The sequence below is a fragment of the Amblyomma mixtum genome, chromosome 9 (assembly GCF_055824585.1).
Source record: "Amblyomma mixtum isolate Tamu chromosome 9, ASM5582458v1, whole genome shotgun sequence".
NCBI classification, from domain to species: domain Eukaryota; kingdom Metazoa; phylum Arthropoda; class Arachnida; order Ixodida; family Ixodidae; genus Amblyomma; species Amblyomma mixtum.
The window spans coordinates 79046292-79066729 of record NC_143020.1 but is presented as its reverse complement, the minus strand read 5'-3'; the positions used below and the strand labels follow the sequence as shown (position 1 = coordinate 79066729).

The window sequence follows — 20438 nt, the reverse complement described above, 5'->3', positions numbered from 1 at the left end:
TGCACATCGACGCCTAAGCTGAGTGCGATTCGGAACTGGCTAGCACTGAGGTGCTACCCTCGCCACCGTTTTACTGTGAGCCCCGCGTCATAGTGAAATAAGCTCGGTTTCCGCGACCCCTTCAGGAGCAGAGCTAGCAGAATCCAGGCGAGCTGCAATGGGCAGCAGAAGCGGCTGAGGGAGAAAATTTGTTTTGCTGTTATCGCTTCTACCAACAACTCGATATTGGCTAACGATACTCTATCCCAGAGCTTAGTAAATGGACGTGAACAAACAATACCAGTGAATTTTTCTGACGCCGGCTTCCAGGCTGGCAGGCCGGTCCCGAGAAGAGCGCCCTTAAGCTTGCATGGCAGTGGCACACGTCAAAACCGCCCCGACATTCTACTCTTCGCTCAGGTTGTCGTAGCACACTGTTAATAGCGAGGGACCAGAACACTTTAGTGGACCGAGCGTGAGGGACCAGAACACTCTAGAGGACGAAGCGCGAGGGCGCAGGAGACTGAACCAAAGCGCGTGATCGACTGACGTCAGTCCCAAGACTTCTCATTTCACGTGAGAATCAAACGAGCAGGCGAGTTGCAGGTCACTCTTGTAGGTGTGAGGAAGGGTCGTGGAGCTGCTGCCCGATCGCAAGCGACTGCTGGCCGCATGGCCTTTGCTATTGCGAGTGTGAATGGACATTAAACGCATGTTTACAGTAGGGAGTCACAGAGTTCGCGCGAGTTAATTAAGCCCCTTGGTCACGGAGGGGGAGCCCCGAACAAATACATCCTCATGGGGAAGTCACTCACTGACCGAATTCTTGCGGCGCGACTTCATGTGTCGCAGAACTCGCCACCCAATCCTTGGCGTCGCGGGGTAACGCCACGTCGACTGACAAATATTCGGGTTCTTGCTCCTCCGGGCAATTACAGCGAAGGCGCGACGCAACAGTCCTCGCGCGCGCCCTTTCTAGGCGTCCGTGTTCAAACACGCTCAAGGCTGTACCCGGCCTTAGGCTTCGTACGCTGTTCTCTATATTTAGCGAGATGGTTGTGTCACGTCTGTCATGAAATTTTCAATGGAAGCAAGTCGTAAGAATATATATATTTTTTCCATATTTAGCATGCGCGGCTAAAAACTGAAACGTGGAAACTTGATATGGGAGTCGCCTTGATCATTTATACAGGTCATGCGTGCGTAACATACATGCTGCCTTTGTGATAGCAGGACGATTACTGCGAGTAATCTTCCAGCTTTTTCGCCATCAGGTTACTCTCATTACGTGTCGTTAAGCGACGCGTATATGTGACCTTAGCCTTTTCTCCGCATGTGGTAGTGGGTACAGTATGTTGCGAGACGCACAGGTCACAGCAGCCACGAGTACACTGACCTTCGGTAGCGCCATTCGTCATGCTCGCGCCGGATGGAATGAAGACGCTCGCGTGGCTCGCAGCAAGCCACTACCGCAAGCACTGCCTCATTCACAGGCACCGCTAGCATTCTCGCTGGTGCATATGCTTTCTCTTGAGCATGGTCTTCTTTCGCTCACACTGTCATGTGCGAACTGAAGGGAAGATTGATTGCGAGCGGCGCCTCTCATCCCCGCCAATTTTCGTGCGGCCGGTAGCTAGGTCTAGGGAAGCAAGTTGCAAACTCGAGCCGCGTTTGTGAATTAACACTTCATTTAATTCCCTCGATGATCGTCGCCAATCGATCAAAGCAACTCGCATCGTCTTCGTGGCTCGCCAAAGTGCAAGCGATTTAACACGAAATTGGTGAATGTCCGCCTATCACTATCCCACGATGGCGCTACAGAAATTCGAGATTTCTGTAGAAAACCACAATTACCATCGAATGCTATCTGTAACACGACACTTGCCTCGACAGATATTTGTCCCAAGACAGAACCCACGACAGGTATCTGTCGCAAGACAGACCCACGACAGGTATCTGTCGGAAGACAGATACCTCGACAGGCTGTAGTGTCGCGCGACTGAACCCGCGACAGGCAACTCTGTCGAGGCACGCAGGCCCTGTCGCGCGGCACGACAGGTGCTGTCGCACGACAGCACCTGCGACAGAAACCTGTCGCGCGACAAATCCTGCGACAGGCACCTTCCGCACACTACAAAATGCAGGATTGATGACTGTCGTGCGACAGAACCCACTACAAACACTTTTGTCGCGAGAAAGAAGCCACGACACGAGCCCCTGTCGCACGACACAATGCACTACAAGAGGGCTTGTCGCGCGACACAAAATTTTGTCGCGCGACAGATACGCGACAGAAAATTCTGTCGTGCGTTTTGATCGGGTAGGCTTGATATGCAGGCTCGTCTTACGTGGTCCAATAATATGGAGTTTTTTACTTGTTACAGCGTTGAATATGTCCTGTATCTATGAGCAAATACGAACTGTGTCATTATTAGGAACTATAACACAGTGCTGCATTTAACTGAACGCGTTATAAAGTGGTGTTTGACCTCTTCCAGCTTTGTTTCACCCGCTGTGTGCTTCATGTAGATCGCGCCGGTTTCCCGCTGTTCGCCGGAAGAGCGTCGTCTGGAAAGCGGTGTTCAAGATGGAGGGAAGCCTGCGCTACAAGCTGAAAGACCACAAAGAATTTTTGAATGAAATCGAGATACCGTTCAACACGCAGCTCCGTGTGGAACTCCTGTGCAAGACGTGCAATGCCATCACACACAAGGGCATCAAAGATGGCAAAGACCACGTGTTCTGCCAAAAGTGCGCCGATGTGCACACAGACAGTGCCAACTATTTCACCTGCTCGATTTGCGATTGGCAAGGTTGCCGATCATCGGTAAGCATTTGATTTCCCTGCTAGCACTTGCCGATCTTTCCCTCTCAATCAGCAAATGGCTTAAAGAAGTGTTAAACAGAAAGAATAGGCGTTTTCCGTTTTCCTCGAAAACTATTTTGTTTTTGCGCATTTCTTGAAGTATTTTTGGTTATCTGGGATAACTTTTGAAAAAGCAGTTTGGATTTTTTGTGTCTTCGGTGGATATATTGAGCAAACCTGACAGCGCTGGTAACAGGCGCTATTTATTTTTCACTTTACCGACAGCGCTTGAGGCATTACAGGGGGGAAAATTGCTGCGTAATCAGTACAACGAAGCGCGGACACAAGAATACAATGCAGAACATGCAAGTGCAACATAATGTGAAACCATAAAAGAAAACAATATATATCAGATGAATGAGAACAAGCGTTCGCTCATAATTCTCTGCGTTAGATCTTTTTCTTCATTTCTTCTCTCAGTTCCTCATTTATCCCTTCCTTTACGGCGTGGTGCATGCGTCCACCGAGATATATGGGACAGATACTGAGCCACTCCCTCCCCCCCCCCCCCCCCCCAAAAAAAAAAAACTACTTAATTTAATTTCACTCTGCCCACGACTTCTTGGGGCAGCGTTTTCTCTTGATTTATTGTTGTGAGAAAGAAAATGACATTTTTAGTAAACCATTTCTGCATTTTATTTCTTTTATTTTGAAAGTATGTTCACTTCTCGCTGAAATGTACTCTAGTGGAACAAAATATTGGTCGTGATCAATACCGCTATTACAAAAAAAATTATTATGGCAGAATTTAAGCTTTAGTAGGTAACTGCGTTTCCGAAGTCTGCCCCTTTCTAACGAATTCTTTGGTGAATAAAAACTAAAATCCTTTGTGCGGTTGGTCAACACAAACCGAACTGCTAAATTATGAACTTTTACTAATTTATCAACACCAGTTTTGCAATTAGGGTCCCATACCCCACTCGCGTGCTCTAGATAGGCCTTACTTTGTAGTTTATAGCTATTCTTTAGTTTTTAAACGGAAACGCCAGACATTTCTGCGCAGAAAGCCCCAAAACGCGACATGCTTTTGCTGTTCTATATTTAACACGCCTGCGCCAAAGCAGTTCTCTGGATAGGTTAAAGACAACACAGCACGGCGGTATAGCCCACGTGATATGGGTTCTGGCACGCCAGCATCGCGGAAGCCTTCTCCGTTTATGGGGGTCGAACGACACCTGAAATTGACTCTTTTGAGATTCATCTACTGCAAAGAGCAGCAAGACGGATTCGTTTCATTGACCCATAGAAACGTCTACATCAGAGCATCCTTTCCATTGCCTGTGGGGGCATTTTGGCCGGGGTCGTTTTCTAATAACTGTCACAAATAGAGCTCTACAATAGGACGCGCTTTGGGATGGAGCACATAACTCTCTCGTTACAGCATGCGCTGCTGTCCTCTGCTAAAAAATTCGCTGATTAGAATCTGATAGTACCTGTTGTGATTGAGTGTTGGTATATGGGGTTTAATATCCCGAAACGACTCAAGCTATGTGGGATGCCGTAGTGGAGGGCTCCGAACAATTTCGACCACCTGGGGTTCTTCAACGTGCACTGATACAGACAGTACACGGGACTCTAGCATTTCGCTTCCATCGAAATGAGACCGCCATGGCCGGGATCTAACTCTCGTCTTTCGGGTCAGCAGCCGAGCACCATAACCACTGAGCCACCGCGGCGGATAATATGATTGAATGCCTTCTATCTTCAATTGATGCATGCATATGCGATGTGGATGGTGTTGTTTTCTGAGGAAGCTTGCCCAATGCCTTCAATGTCACATACATTGTATCGCTGCCGTAGTTTTCAGAAGAGTAAGCGGGTGCGATCTTAGTAGCTATCTTTTGAACATTAATTAAGGTAGCGAACTAAAAGTCTAAACTGAGGCATGCATTTTAATGTATTAGGACAATGCTTATTACTTTATTGTAACAACGACGTAACGAAATCGTATGTTCTACGAAAAAAGGGGGACTGATTTTCCAGTTAGTGGCAAAGTAATGCGTTCGGCGAGTTACATTTTTCTTTTCCCTTTAATAGCGGCGACCTCTTTTTGCGTGATGTGGCCTGTTTTTCTGCATACGTCGCTTTCTTACCCTTCAAACACTATTAAAAAACAGCTTCGATATGTGCGTTCATCATCTCACCAATCGTTAGACGCTCGGATTGTGTATTAGACGCCATTAACATACCCTGTACCGCGTTACCGTTGCCGTTACCGAAGTACAGGGAGCCCGCCCACTGCCGGTGGGCACACGCTGATTGGTCCATATGCTGCAGGCGCGCGAGCTACTGCCGGGTACGTGGCGCCATCTGGCGCCGTAAGTGCGATTAGTGCATGCGCACTGATCGCGCGCGGACTGGAGGTAATCCGGTACCAGTACCGCGTTAACACGGTATACGGTATGCTAATTATGTCTATCATTTCTCGGCCTCGCTCAGTGATGAATTATACCCACCCACTGCAAGAACTGCATCTCATTTCCGTTCTTTTTTTGTCATATCATCTCGGGACTGGAACGATCTGCCGCCGGAAGCCGTACCCATCGTCAACTGCATCGACTTCAAGAAAAAGATTGAGGCCATCGTTATGTAATCAGTAATCTTTATGTATCCTGTAATCTTTATATATCCTGTAATCTTTATGGACTCTGTAATATTTATATAATTTGCATGTAATCCGCCCATCCCTCATGTAATGCCCCACAACCGGGGCCTTTGAGGTAATAAATAAATAAATAAATTACGCCAACTCCTGCTCACTGCCATTCTAAAATGGCGGAGCGTTTGTTATTCCTAAGTATACATAGGGCGCGTGGGTATACTGTAGAAAACAGAAAAAATAACGACCACAAGCCGCCGTTGGGATCCGAACCAGCGATCCGAACCATTAAAAAAAATTCCCTATGCTTGTCAGTTTCAGTGACTGTTGGCTTCCGTCTTGTATGCCGTAACGGACCCCTCTTTTCCAAGCCCTTTATCTGCTCAGTAGCTAAGGGTGTGGCCGCGGCTGGCAAAGAACAGGATTAATTGGAGAGATATGGGAGAATCTTGTGTGTGCCCTTAGTGTATGGAGGCTAATGGTGAAGTAACTCGTTCCATGGTATGATAGCGTAATTCACCGCTTTATACGAAAACAATCAGAAACAGGATCAGGAAAAGAAAAAGCCCTCTTCGTCTTGCGGCGCATTAAGGACTAATTAGTTGTGGTAACTGTTTTACTTCTCATTGTTTGATGCAATTGATCGACTGTGATTAAATATTTCTACCTGTTTCAAATCCCAACAATTTCCCGTGCTTTCTGATGGAAGGAAATCCTGCGATACCGATTGCGACGCGCAGTATGCAAATCGGAGTCGAAGATGTAAGTGCCACACGATGAATTCTATGAGTCTTCTATTTTCGTGTACCCTACAAAGGACGGTAAAGATAGAAACTAGCCTGGATTCGTTAAAGAAGCAAACGGAGCAGCATTCCAGCGCGCCACATCTACAAAGGTTTTCAGGAAGTTCTCAATCTTTTTGTTGTTTTTTGCAGATGAACTATAATGCGGAAGATTGGGACATCATCGAGAAAACGAAAGCTTTTTGCCCTAACCAAAAAGTTAGGTGCCCTTTTAAAGGAACCCTGAAAGAAGTCCTGGTAGGTGTGTTTTATTCTTGCGCGCCCCATAACTTATCAGCTTTCGCGCTATTTGGCAAGTATTAAAATTCTTTCCCACCAATAAAGCAGGAAAATAATTTTGAGGAACAGTTTCCTCAAAGCTTCTGCTCTATATACCGTATTGGGTCGCACATTGGGCACATCCTCAAGTTTGGCTCTCAAAATTCGACATTTTCTTTCTCTTGTGTAGTGAACGTATCCTTATCTTTTGGCCGCAGGCTCCTGATAACAAGTGAAAGTTGGGCGCCACCATTTTTGAAGAAAAAAGCTAGAAAAACTAGGAATGGTATTAAGGGCTGTGTGATGAATGTCAAGCCCCCGCTATGAAGAAATCCGTCACTAAGAATTTACCGCGAGGTATCAGAGTACCGATAGAAATCACAACTGCAGTGGCGGTTTCTCTGTTCGATCTCCTATTTTAAATATTTTAGCAACTTGCTGTTGTTGGAATTCGCGCTCAATGCTGTGAAGTAAGCTAGAGTGAAGCTTACATGTGCTCTCATTGGAAGGTTCTAGGCCGCACGAAGGTTATGAGACTGCGATTGAAAAGATCACTTCCAAGCAAGTCGCACGGTAATAATTATTTCCCCAGCGTTGTTTTTGTCTCTTTTTTGCATCTAAAATTATTGCGAAACATTTATCTCATATCACGAATGAAACCCCTAAATTTTGAGGGATTTGTTTAGGGAAAAAACCAACGTTCATAGTTCTTATTGCAAACTCCGGCTAAACGAAGGCGATGTAAGCATGCACTCAACCTGTCGAGCTTCGCGCTTCATCTGTACCGCATACCAGCCTTCTTCACGAAGTCATCAAGCTTCCATTCTAAAGGAGGTAATTGACGCTACAGAAGTCGCGGATGCTATGCAATATGCTGTAGGACCTATGTAAAGGGATACCATTTTTTCGTGATATTGATTGAAAAAGAACATCTTAACAGTGTCTGCTTATGTCACACACAATAATCAATGCTGTTTGCTGCCCTAATGAACAGCCAGCTTGTTGCCTTATTCCACAACAGCCTTACCTAAATTTCCAAAATTTCTCCCCCAATAAGTTTTACAGGCTCTAGTGAACGTGCACAGTTTATGCCGCATAACGAAAAAAACTTTAGAAGGATTGCAGTTGTATGCAGTTGGTTGGCTTGCTCGCTGCACGATTTTTGTAATGATTGCCGGTACAATTTATCGTTTTGCTTAAAGTTTGATCATAGAGTGGCTGAAATTGATTGGCTGACTTATTGATCAACTAAAAAATTATTTTTGCTTTCTTTTTTCTACGATCATTTTTTTGTAGAGACACTACAAGCATTGCGACTTCACAGGAAAAGCGCCTTGCTCGCTTTGTGGAAAGCTGGTGAATAAAACGGCTTTCAGGGATCACATATATGGAGAATGCCCCAACAAAATTGTGCAATGTATCTTCTGCAACCATGACGTGGAATACCGCCAGATAAGGGTGCGTACTTTTGATCGGCGTGGCCGAAAGTTACGTACGTCGAATAAGAGGACTGAAGTACACGCACGTTAGACGAGCAGTTTGCAGCCTGTTCAGAAAGCGGACATAATCCACTCTGACTTTCTTAAGTCTGGAGTGAACAAACAACAGCGTGGTAGTGAAAAATAGCGGGACGATCATGCATCTGATGCAACAATCGTGCTGGAGCAGTCGTATTTACCTTTGCCATATCGTTTGATGCTTTTACTATAATCTTTTTTTTTCTGTGCGCCGAGACTTCAAATAAACGACATAATTTCAATAACAGGTGATGGTGGGCGGATGCTGTTGTTCGAGGGTGACGGTGGGAATGGCCAGCCACCTAGCCTAAGTGGGTGGGCTGAGGGGGTGCCTCTTGGATGGTGCTTGTGGAGATCAGCTGGCTTTCTACTGCTTTTTTGAGTTTGATTTGACCAGCGACTTGTCGTTCTGCTGACTCGTCGGCTTCTAGTGGGCGTGGGCCTTCTGAAATAGGTAGCTTGGTTTGTCTTGAGTGGGAGATTTTGAGGGTAAGTCCAATGGATTGATGATGGACGGCTGGTTCCTAGGGGGGTGAGGCGGGGGGGGGGGGTGCGAGGCGGTGGACTCAGTGTGTAGGGGATGGGCGATGGGCGTACAGCCCTGTGGCTAGGCTGGGTGGTAGGGCGTTGCCTGAGAGGCCATTCTTGATGCTAAAACTAAAGGGTAAAGGTTCCTTGCTTCGTTTCGTGGCTTCACTTCAACAGGCGTCAGATATCCGGGCATACCAAAAATGCATAACGTTTTATGCAAAAAAAAAAGCGAAATCGCTACCTAAGAACGCATTTCAGTTTAGCTTTTGCAAATTTCTCAAACTGATTCCTCAACTGCCACTCTTAAAAACTTGGCACTGAAATGGTCTGCACCGTGAAATGTGCAAGCTTGTGCTGGGTATCTTTTCCCCAAGGATTGCTTTTATGATGTGTGGCCTATCGGTACCTCACAAAACATCACAGCTAATCAGCTATTATTGCCTCTGTTTTAGAAGCTGTCAGGCAAGGGACAGTTTCATATTGTTCTTTCCATCACACACTAGCATTATGAAACCAACTACATACGCCATTAGTAAACACCACAGATGGTATATAAGCTTGTCCTCCGTTCTGTGTATCAATGTATGTGTTCTTCCGGTTACTTGGGACACCTATGGAGCCTTGCTACGCTTTCTCTTCATTATTCTTTCTGCTTTTGCACGAAAAGGCTTCTGTTGTGCTCCGAATACATGCCTCAGCCCATCTTCCATCTTACCTACAAATGCAGGTTCTTTATCTACGTGATATGCATCGACTTAGAAAATTCGTCTGCATGCAGCTCACCAAGCACGTTTTTTCTTTTGCAGCCTATATAAAATCAAATCTCATAGAAAATGACTATCCATCTACATGAAGTAGTTACCCTCTGGGTCCCTGATGATGTGGAATTTCTTTTTCATTTCCATTTAGGCACATGAAACCGAATGTCCTCGGCGCCCAGGCATATGTGAACACTGCGGTAAAGTGTTCAAAACTTGCCTACAGGTAACTTCCTGTCTTGAATTCATTTTCTCCTGAAAATATGAACGATTTTGGCCTTTTATGTATTCATATTGATCATAAAAGTCGTTGCGGGGTCTACACTACGTGACTGATAATGAACATTCTCTCTGCCATTGGGCAAGCTATCAGTGTTACCGTGCGTTTCTAAGCTCATTTTTATCTGTTCTGAAACAGCGCGTACAAATAGCACGCCGTTATGCTGTCAGCAAATCAATTGGTCTCGGTAATGAACGAATGTCTATTACACTTGAAATGTATAATATTCGGTTCTAGAGTGAAAAAAAATTATTTCCTCTGCACTTAAGAGACGTAACAAAAAAGTGGACTATGTGTAACTGAGAAAGTCAGTTTATTTTCTGATTATAATTCCTGTACAGCACATAAACTGGGAGCCATTTAGGCCGGGGTCGGAAATACTTTTGCCATCTTTCAATGCAGTTGAAAAAAAGTTGAAGTTGAAAGTTGATTGACAATGAAGGGAAATGCATGAAAAATATGCAGCAGAGGCCCCGTAGTGAAATCCGCAGCTAGAACTTGCCGTAGTTATGTCGGAAAACGCGTTCATGCAATGCAAGGAACAAAGACTTACATTATTAGGAGTGTAAAGAACACAATCAGAATTGAACCAACTCTAAAACAAAGCAATATAAACGTCATACCAGAAATAATGTGCACAGTGACATGCCGCATTAAATAAGCATGTTGAAACAAAACAATATACAGAACGGAAAACAATGTTGCATGGACTAGAGTAAACAAATAAGGTGGAATGAGTCGTCAGACTGCACTAAAGGTAAATATGCATTCACAATTACTTATTTGGCACGTAAATACATATTTGCTTTTTAAACAAATTAAAGTATTGTTTTCTTGATGTTAAAATTTAAACAACTCTAAAGCGATCAGGTAAAACACCGAAAGCCTTGCTTACCGGAGTTCTCACATTGCATACTAGCAAGTTATTAACTAATGGAAAATATTCTGGCTTTCCTGGTTTTCATCATATCAGAAAGAAAGATTTCAGCACAAGTTCATGATGGGGAGTGATTGCAGATATAATGCCGATATTTTAGAGTTACAAGGGTCCAGGAGGGCAGAAATTTTAGTTCAGTAAACAAAATTACCTGCGGTGACCGTCGTGGGGACGAGGTGATGCCTACAGCTTGCATTTGAATTTTTTAAACATTAGGGGCGAATAGTTTTAATATCTACCCTACGTTAAGATGACATAGTTTAAGCGGCTATTGACAAATGCGTAGTAGCAAAAAAAAATAATGTTTGCATTCTGAAACAATTTCGAACTGCAATTCATGTTATGGTAGCCGCTCTGCCGAAAAATTTCGATTTGTTTGCATCCAAAGCATAATGGTCCAAATTTGTTAGACACATAATAATTTGCACAATCAAAATTTGGCTTTATCTACTTATTGAATGATGCACGAAGCGAGGGCGGTGAAACAAAATTATGTTGCGAATTTTGCCTTGCATTTCCTCTTCAAAGCAACGCTACATGTAGTTTCTGCCTTAATGTAACAAGTAAGCGCCACCAATGTACAGCTAGCTGCCTTTATTATAATAAGACCACTTTACATAACGAGCAATTCTTGCTTATTTGTCTAATAAGTTTCAATTTTATAGGCTAAGGAGGAAACCACTTAAAAAACCAGGAAAGAGTAGTTGTCCCATATAATTATGGTCTATTCTATGATTGAATGATGAGACTTTGTTCCCTTACAGATGGTATATAGTACATGTGTGTACTTCTCGCGATGCACTATTCGACCGCTCTCGACAAGTGTGGGGATATCTGTACACCGCCGTTTTGTAGCGAAAGCAACACTACTCTAGTCGTCGAGCCATTTCGCGGAGCCAAGGAAAGACCATACTGCGCATGCGCGAGGAGCAATGACGTCACACAGCGCACAGCTGGCGCGCCACCGCCGACGCAGCTAGACGCAGCGCAGGTCACTCGGAGATGTCGCCGCCACGCTCACCAGTTGCGTATGCGCAGTAGCGGCGCACAGCTAGCGTGCCTGGGGGCCGCTGCTCTCGCCGCGCGCTCTCGATCACCTCTCTCCTCTCCGATGCGCAGTAGCGGCGCACAGCTAGCGTGCCGGGGGCCGCCGCCGCTGCCGCGCGCTACGATCGCCTCTCTCTCTCCTCTCCGACGCGCAGTAGCGGCGCACAGCTAACGTGCCGGGGGCCGCCGCCATTGCCGCGCGCTCTCGATCGCCTCTCTCTCTCTCCTCACCGGTGCGCAGTAGCAGCGCACAGCTAGCGTGCCGGGGGCCGCCACCGTTGCCGCGCGCTCTCGATCGCCTCTCTCTCTCTCTCCTCTCCGATGCGCAGTAGCGGCGCACAGCTAGCGTGCCGGGGGCCGCCGCCGTTGCCGTGCGCTCTCGATCTCCTCTCTCTCTCTCCTCTCCGATGCGCAGTAGCGGCGCATAGCTATCGTGGCGGGGGCCGCCGCCGTTGCCGCGCGCTCTCGATCGCCTCTCTCTCTCCTCTCCGATGCGCAGTAGAGGCGCACAGCTATCGTGCCGGGGGCCGCCGCCGTTGCCGCGCTCTCTCTCTCCTTTCCGAGGCGCAGTAGCGGCACACAGCTAGCGTGCCGGGGGCCGCCGCTTTTGCCGTGCGCTCTCGATCGCCCCTCTCTCTCTCTCCTCTCCCATGCGCAGTAGCGGCGCACAGCTAGTGTGCCGGGGGCCGCCGCCGTTGCAGCGCGCTCTCGATCGCCTCTCTCTCTCTCTCCTCTCCGATGCGCACTAGAGGCGCACAGCTAGCGTGCCGGGGGCCGCCGCCGTTGCAGCGCGTTCTCGATCGCCTCTCTCTCTCTGCTCTGCGATGCGCAGTAGCGGCGCACAGCTATCGTGCTGGGGGCCGCCGCCGTTGCCGCGCGCTCTCGATCGCCTCTCTCTCTCTCCTCCCCGATGCGCAGTAGCGGCGCACAGCTAGCGTGCCCGGGGCCGCCACCGTTGCCGCGCGCTCTCTATCTCCTCTCTCTCTCTCCTCTCCGATGCGCAGTAGCGGCGCACAGCTAGCGTGCCGGGGGCCGCCGCCGTTGCCGTGCGCTCTCGATCTCCTCTCTCTCTCTCCTCTCCGATGCGCAGTAGCGGCGCATAGCTATCGTGCCGGGGGCCGCCGCCGTTGCCGCGCTCTCTCTCTCCTTTCCGAGGCGCAGTAGCGGCACACAGCTAGCGTGCCGGGGGCCGCCGCTTTTGCCGTGCGCTCTCGATCGCCCCTCTCTCTCTCTGCTCTCCCATGCGCAGTAGCGGCGCACAGCTAGTGTGCCGGGGGCCGCCGCCGTTGCAGCGCGCTCTCGATCGCCTCTCTCTCTCTCTCTCTCTCCTCTCCGATGCACACTAGAGGCGCACAGCTAGCGTGCCGGGGGCCGCCGCCGTTGCAGCGCGTTCTCGATCGCCTCTCTCTCTCTGCTCTGCGATGCGCAGTAGCGGCGCACAGCTATCGTGCCGGGGGCCGCCGCCGTTGCCGCGCGCTCTCGATCGCCTCTCTCTCTCTTCTCCCCGATGCGCAGTAGCGGCGCACAGCTAGCGTGCCCGGGTCCGCCACCGTTGCCGCGCGCTATCGATCGCCTCTCTCCTCTCCGATCCGCAGTAGCGGCGCACAGCTATCGTGCCGGGGCCGCCGCCGTTGCCGCGCGCTCTCGATCGCCTCTCTCTCTCTCTCTCCTCTCTGATACGCAGTAGCGGCGCACAGCTATCGTGCCGGGGCCGCCGCCGTTGCCGCGCGCTCTCGATCGCCTCTCTCTCTCTCTCTCCTCTCCGATGCGCAGTAGCGGCGCACAGCTAGCGTGCCAGGGGGCCGCCGCCGTTGCCGCGCGCTATCGATCGTCTCTCTCTCTCTCCTCCGATGCGCAGTAGCGGCGCGCAGCTATCGTGCCGGGGGCCGCCGCCGTTGCAGCGCGCTCTCGATCGCCTCTCTCTCTCTCTCCTCTCCGATGCGCAGTAGCGGCGCACAGCTAGCGTGCCGGGGGGGCCGCCGCCGTTGCCGCGCGCTCTCGATCGCCTCTCTCTTTCTCCTCTCGGGTGCGCAGTAGCGGCGCACAGCTATCGTGCTGGGGGGCTGCCGCCGTTGCCGCGCTCTCTCGATCGCCTCTCTCTCCTCTCCGATGCGCAGTAGCGGCGCACAGCTAGCCTGCCGGGGGCCGCCGCCGTTGCCGCGCGCTCTCGATCGCCTCTCTCTCTCTCTCTCTCCTCTCCAATGCGCAGTAGCGGCGCACAGCTAGCGTGCCAGGGGCCGCCGCCGTTGCCGCGCGCTCTCGATCGCCTCTCTCTCTCTCCTCTCCGATGCGCAGTAGCGGCGCGCAGCTAGCGTGCCCGGGGCACCGGCACACCAGCTGTGCATAGTGACGTCACTTGCTCCTCGCGTATGCGCAGTATGGTCGTGCAAGAGCACGCGGAACGGCGAGACTGTGGGCAGTGTAGCTGACGCAACAATATATGGCGACGCGCAGATGATGCTTTCGCAATCCTCCAGGTTTAACCAGAGCTAAACCAGAGCCATTTTTTTACTGTGTTGGTGTTGAAGGGCTTTTCACACTAACGGATCTTGATTTTTTGCAGCAGGTTGTCTGTTTTATTGCTGTGCTTCATGAATATTTAACGTCTTCAGTGGCTTTCGTTACGATGATATAGTTACTCGTACAGTGTGGCAGGACACGGAAATAACGGAACACTACAGAAGTTACAGGACACGAGCTATGAAAACGCGCGTGTGTCCTGTTGGCGTGCCTTTAAGTGCTACCTACCGCCTCGCCCGGCTATCTGGCTCATGGACCACACATAGAGAGCTTATTCTTTTACGGCGCCTAAATAATATACGCGCAGTTTATGCAGTCCTGACACTGGCGCCTTCGATCGCGGTCGAGACGATAGGGATCAATCTTTATTCACATCTCTCATCTCACAAATCAGTCTTGCTCGACAGGAAACCGTAGTTCTGAAAAATGGTCGAGGGATGCCAACCTTGCGCTCAGGAAACAACTACGTGCGAAATAAAATACAAATGTCATCAAAGGTATTCCGCGAAGGTCATGAAGACGTTAAATATATTGTTTTTTTTAAGCAGTGCGCCTTGATTTCGAAGCTTGCATCCACACTCTTAACGCCACCCATCACCCGGGGTGAACTAATCACCGACGTGCGCGCGTCAGTAGTATGGCGTTTGGAGAGCGTTTGTGATGTAACCACGTTTAGCGCTGTGTCACAGGCGCAGGTTTATTAATAAAAAGTGTTTTATCTATAATATTTACAAATACATTTATCTGATACAATTTAGAGAGTCATGTGTTGTATCCATGCCCCCTCTTGATAGAAAAGTCAATCATCGATAGGGATCGAATGAGAACGTTCGCGGTGTAGCTTGTGAATTGCTCTCGTAACTTAGAGTGGGATCGAACTCTACCATGATTGCAGTGGTTTCGTGACAGCAGTATTACGTGTCAAGCGCGCTTACTGGTTTCCGATGTAGGCAAATCATTAGAGAATAAGAGCTTTCAAAGTAGTCAATGCCCCCGCCGCGGTGGCTGAGTGGTTACTGCACTCGGCTGCTGACGCGAACGATGCGGGTTCGATCCCGGCCGCGGGGGCCGAATTTCGATGAAGGCGAAATTCTAGAGGCCCATGTTCTGTGCGATGTCAGTGCACGCTAAAGAATCCCAGGTGGTTCACTACGGCGTCCCTCATAGCCTGAGTTGCTTCGGAACGTTAAACCCCAATAAACCAACCCAAACTAAAGTAGTCAATGCATGTTTCAGGCGCCATATCCGCCCTTTCGTTGTGCAGCGCTAATTGCGATTCCGCTGATTATTTATTTTCTGAGTGTAGGAGAGTGCTATCTTTATACTCTGGTATCTAGTAAAAAGGTTCTTCTAAAGTGCCAACTTAAAACACTTCGCTAAGACGTCACAGAGATATCTAGCAACTGTAAAATGTACAAACAAGAACCCCCTAACCTAACGCCGAACGGCTAACTTTGCGTTGAAGTCGGCATATTTAATTCTGTGCATGGTTTCCTGTATGCACGTATGCAGGTTTTTCTCTTTAGCAGTTCCTGTCGCTCAGATTTTTCTTTCACGGTGCCCTAAATGTCAGTAATAAGGCTGCATTTTATAAATTCGTAGTAAATGTTTTTATTATTGGAACCAACCTAGGAATAAAAACAAATAGCATTGCAGTTTGCTACAGGCCTTTCAAATATTTCCAAGACGTAGGCCTGATTTTGTCAACAGTTAATATATCAAAATCTTTGGTCAGTTTTGCAAAAAAATTTACATGTCAAAAGCCCAAAGTACCGCTTTGCGGCAACATGATGCCAACACCAATGCTTAAACGCTCTTGTAATCTCACGCTTAGACAGGTAAATCAAAACTTCACAGTTGTCACAATACCGTATCTTGTAATCATATATGCCTTAAATCTTAAACGCAGTCGCCCGTCCATTACTGATCCCGCTGTTATTGTGAGTGGACTGATTGTCTATGCGACTGCAAGATACGTACCGAGTGTTACTCGAGCTTGACCCGATTATACCACCTAACGCACTTTCATATTCACCGCTAAGTAAAAAAGAACGATTCGCCATTTGCAATTTTATATTACGCCTCGAATAATTGGTCCCCATTTCCTGTGCAAGTCGTTCATGTATTCTGAAATATGTTGTAACGAAGAAGACGAAGCCGGCAGTGGCGCGGGACGCGCCATTATTTAGAGGACAACAATAAACACAGAAACAACGGAGCGCTGGCTCTAAAGCAGCGGCCATTAAATCATCTCTTGTTCATTGTTCATCGCGTCTCATTCTTCTGCTGGCCGCCACATAACATTTGGTGTGAGGTGTGGGAGTCCCTTCATCGCTGTTCTGGTCCCGGAGCTTCACCGTCCTGCGCCTGCCGTGGACGTCGACCATGTGTACCTGGTCCGCCCCGCCCGGCTGTGCCCCAGCCCGCCCGACCTGAACCGACCTCGCCGCTTCCCCCGCCCGGATCACAGGACACGACCAACTGACAGCGTTGCCGCGACCAGAACCTATGGCCCGACCGACCAGAGGCGCTGCCCACACGTGAGGACACCGCCCCTCTGCCCCTGCCGTCCGGTACGTCCAAAGACCTCGGCCGTCAGCTCCTGGCACCCTACGGCCCGGATACTTCGTGGACCAGGACTCATTAGCCCATCGTCTCATCCACCGTGGCGGCCAGCACGTCATCACCTTGCCACTTCTGGTCTGCCCTGGAAGCCCATCACCGTATCGCGCGTCCCTTCGTCAATGCCTTCTTCTGTTCACGATCGGGACGATCGCTCGGTGGCCCCGGGTAGCGTGACGAAGACGACGAAGCTGGCAGTGGCGCGGGACGGAGCGCTCGCGCTAGGCCAGCGGCCATTAAATCATCTCTTGTTCATCGTTCATCGCGCCTCATTCTTGGGCTGGCAGCCACATAACAGTATCACAAGTTTCGGTCTTGTCCGTAAAGATCTTACCATCCTTGCATCATACGAAGCGCTACTCTCCTCAACGCGAAGGTAGACGGGCAGTGCTGCATATTTGACTGCGGTGCTTTATGCGCCCTTGACGAACGGTGACTTTTTCTGAAAAAAAAAAATGAAGATGGAAAAGTGCCTTTCACACGTCAACGTGGAAAAGATTGCTTACCAGCCAAAGCTAAAATATCCTAGTGCATCCGTGCGAGTAATTTAACCTATTGCCGTCTGCGTTTTCGTGGCAGCTGCTATTTCACGTGCAACATGTTCACAGGACAACCAATGCGCACGACAATACCTTCGCATTTTTTTTTAGTACTGGGGTTCCCTGTACGGTCTTGTACTGCGTTCATTACTGATGCGGGATTTTTCCATCAGGAAGATAAGCATTAACACAAAGAAAATCTTTGAATACGGCACTTTCTCATGGTATTCAATTTTTTTTTATAGCTCGAACAAGAACACTATCCCAAGTGTGAGCGGAACCGGGTATTTTGTCCATTTAGGGGCCTGGGTTGCAAGATCGAGGTAAGGTCCATTTTTGCGCATAATTACCATTTATTTTATAAATAGTAACGAGAATTCAATGCTGTTTAAACCAGGTGGGCAACATTTCACCTAGACGGTGTACAGCCTTACAAGGTTCATACTTGGAGCTTCTTCTTGACCTTTCTTTCCCAACTTAGTGGATTACCATGGAGGTACGAGACATTACCTGAGGGTTTGAGTTGTTCAGTTACAGTTGTATTTCTCTACTCGTCGCTCGGCCGCAAGCTGCAAACAATAAGAGGGAAACGAATCCTGGACATCTCAGCTTAACTTGCTGCAGGTTTTGTTGAAACTGTGTGTGTCCTCGTTTTCTGACCTCACCTTGGAGACAAATGTATTGCCTCATGCATCTAATTTGCGAGATTATGGCCAGGCAAATCGTTATGCGACCCATCGTAAATCAGTCGCAAGTTATCAGTAACAATGCCATAAAGGTAGAGTAGCGGTTCTGTTGGAAGAGACACTGCTTGATTTATGAACTTAAGAGCAGCCAGCTGCGAAAGTAGGCGCGCTATAAGTCTCTCTGAAAACACTGCGAACGCAATTTTTGAAGCCGTCACTTGTGACGACAACGTTACTGAGCCTCTTTAAAGCATGCCTTTGCTTTTGTCGGCTAGCTACATGGCACAAGCTGCGGGTTTAAAGGGTGGTAGATCTCGAGCTGTTTACTGGTGGTTCCATATGTGATTTAAATGCGCTAAAGTTTTAAGAAAACCCTTTAGTCAGTCGCTTTCTCAGTTCTACCACGCCAAGGAGCTTTCTGCGGGAAACGTTTCCTTCTATTTCGAACAAAGTAGCCGTTTAGCCCGCCACTACATCATTACCGCGTATACCACTATGCATTAGGAGTAGTTTTACATCCGCACACCGGATGCGGGGCTACCTGCTCCTAACCATTCAAACCGAAACTATCCGTTACGATTTTTCCAACTAGTGCTTTCAACAACTAGGTTTTGGTCTAGCCTACTCACGCCAGTACGAGATAATTGAACGCAGCTCAGTAGCTGGGTTCTGCAAAGAAACTTACTTGTTGTCAATTAAAGCTAGCAAAAGTATCAGAGGTAATACAGACTCTGGGGTTTTTTTTTAGCCGTTCACAAGCTCGGGTTTCCAGTAACTGACTGCTTTGGTCCGGCAAATTTGGAATGGTATGAGAAGTTTATCCCCACAAGCATGACAACATATACTGTACAGCAGACTTGGCATCCTGGAATCGTTTGAAGGGACCGCAATGGGCCCTGTATGCTTTTTATAGCAGTCATATGACAATCTCAATTGATACCTCTTATAAATGAAAACTTCAACTTCGGTGTCTTCATCCATCTCCTTCACGAGCGAATAATAGCACAACTCCACAGGATAGCGCCGCGGTGGCTCAGTGGTTATGGGGCTCGGCTGCTGAACGGAAAGACGCGGTTTAAATTACGGCCACAGCCTTCGTATTTCTGGAGGCGAAATTTTAAAAACCAGTGTACTGTGCAATGTCAGTGCACGTTAAAGAACCACAGGTGGTCGAAATTACCCAGAGCGCTCCACCTCGCCGTACCTTATAACCTGGGTGTGTTTGAATCTGAAACAACTTTAGACCGAACCATTTCTGCGGGACACCGATGTTATCTCATCTTCCTAATAGTACCAAAACTGACTTGCAACGCGCTCCTTCGTGCAGAAGGAACAGTTAAACGAAGCCAGCGTTTCAGGGCATTGTTGAACGTCTTGATTCCAAGTCGCTGTGCGGGTGTTATGGCGCTAACTACAGTTGCTCCACATTACTTGCCCTCAAGCGGTTTGGTTTATGGTTTGGTTTATGGGGCTTAACCTCCCAAATCGACTAAGGCTATGAGAGACGCCGTAGTGGAGGGCTCCGGAAATTTCGACCACCAGGGGTTCTTTAACGTGCACTGGCAGGTTCTCTCAGATCATGAATGGTAGCTTACCAATATCCCTGAAGAGAAAAGTATATAACAGCTGTATCCTACCGGTACTCACCTATGGGGTAGAAACGTGGAGGCTAACAAAGAGGGTTCAGCTTAAGTTAAGAACAACGCAGCGAGCTATGGAAAGGAAAATGATAGGTGTAACGTTAAGAGATCGGAAGAGGGCAGAGTGGGTGAGGGAACAAACGCGGGTTAATGACATCCTAGTTGAAATCAATTGGAAGAAGTTGGCTTGGGCAGGGCATGTAATGCGAAGGCAAGATAACCGCTGGTCCTTAAGGTAAACGGAGTGGATTCCAAGAGAAAGCAAACGTAGCAGGGGACGGCAGAAAGTTAGGTGGGCGGATGAGATTAAGAAGTTTGCGGGGACACAGTGGCGGCAACTAGCAAAGGACAGGGTTAATTGGAGAGACATGGGAGAGGCCTTTGTCCTGCAGTGGGTGTAGTCAGGCTGATGATGATGATGATGATGACATCGCACAGTACACGGGCCTCTAGAATTTCTCCTCCACAGAAATTCAACCGCCGCGGCCGGGATCGAACCCGCGTCTTTCGGGTCAGCAGCCGAGCACCATAACCACTGAGCCACCGCGGCGGCCTACTTGCCCTCAAGCGTACCGGGACTATTGCTCTTCGCTAACAGCGAACAGTCAGTTGTCGGGAATGGATAGGGTTTCGTGAATGTCAAGCGCGTTAATGATATTCTAGTTGAAATCAAGAGGAAGAAGTGGGCTTGGGCAGGGCATGTAATGCGAAGGCAAGATAACCGCTGGTCCTTAAGGGTAACGGAGTGGATTCCAAGAGAAGGCAAACGTAGCAGGGGGCGGCAGAAATTTAGGTGGGTGGATGAGATTAAGAATTTTGCGGGAATATGGTGACCGCGGCTGGCGAGCGACAGGGT

General features: G+C 48.5%; 1 protein-coding gene across 6 annotated transcripts in view; it reads left to right on the top strand.

Annotated features, from left to right (window-relative positions):
* Nucleotides 1-20438, top strand: part of LOC149329838 (TNF receptor-associated factor family protein DDB_G0272340-like) — a 74864-nt gene that overhangs the window by 35271 nt on the left and 19155 nt on the right. For 3 of the 6 annotated variants that reach the window (XM_089560551.1, XM_089560549.1, XM_089560550.1), the window contains 5 exons: nucleotides 2509-2806; nucleotides 6380-6484; nucleotides 7802-7963; nucleotides 9463-9537; nucleotides 17502-17579. In XM_089560551.1, the coding sequence (XP_089416677.1) occupies nucleotides 2567-2806; nucleotides 6380-6484; nucleotides 7802-7963; nucleotides 9463-9537; nucleotides 17502-17579 (660 nt within the window). In that variant the 5' untranslated portion in view covers nucleotides 2509-2566. The remainder of the gene's footprint in view (nucleotides 1-2508; nucleotides 2807-6379; nucleotides 6485-7801; nucleotides 7964-9462; nucleotides 9538-17501; nucleotides 17580-20438) is intronic. The other 3 variants (XM_089560552.1, XM_089560553.1, XM_089560554.1) reach the window with 3 other exon arrangements.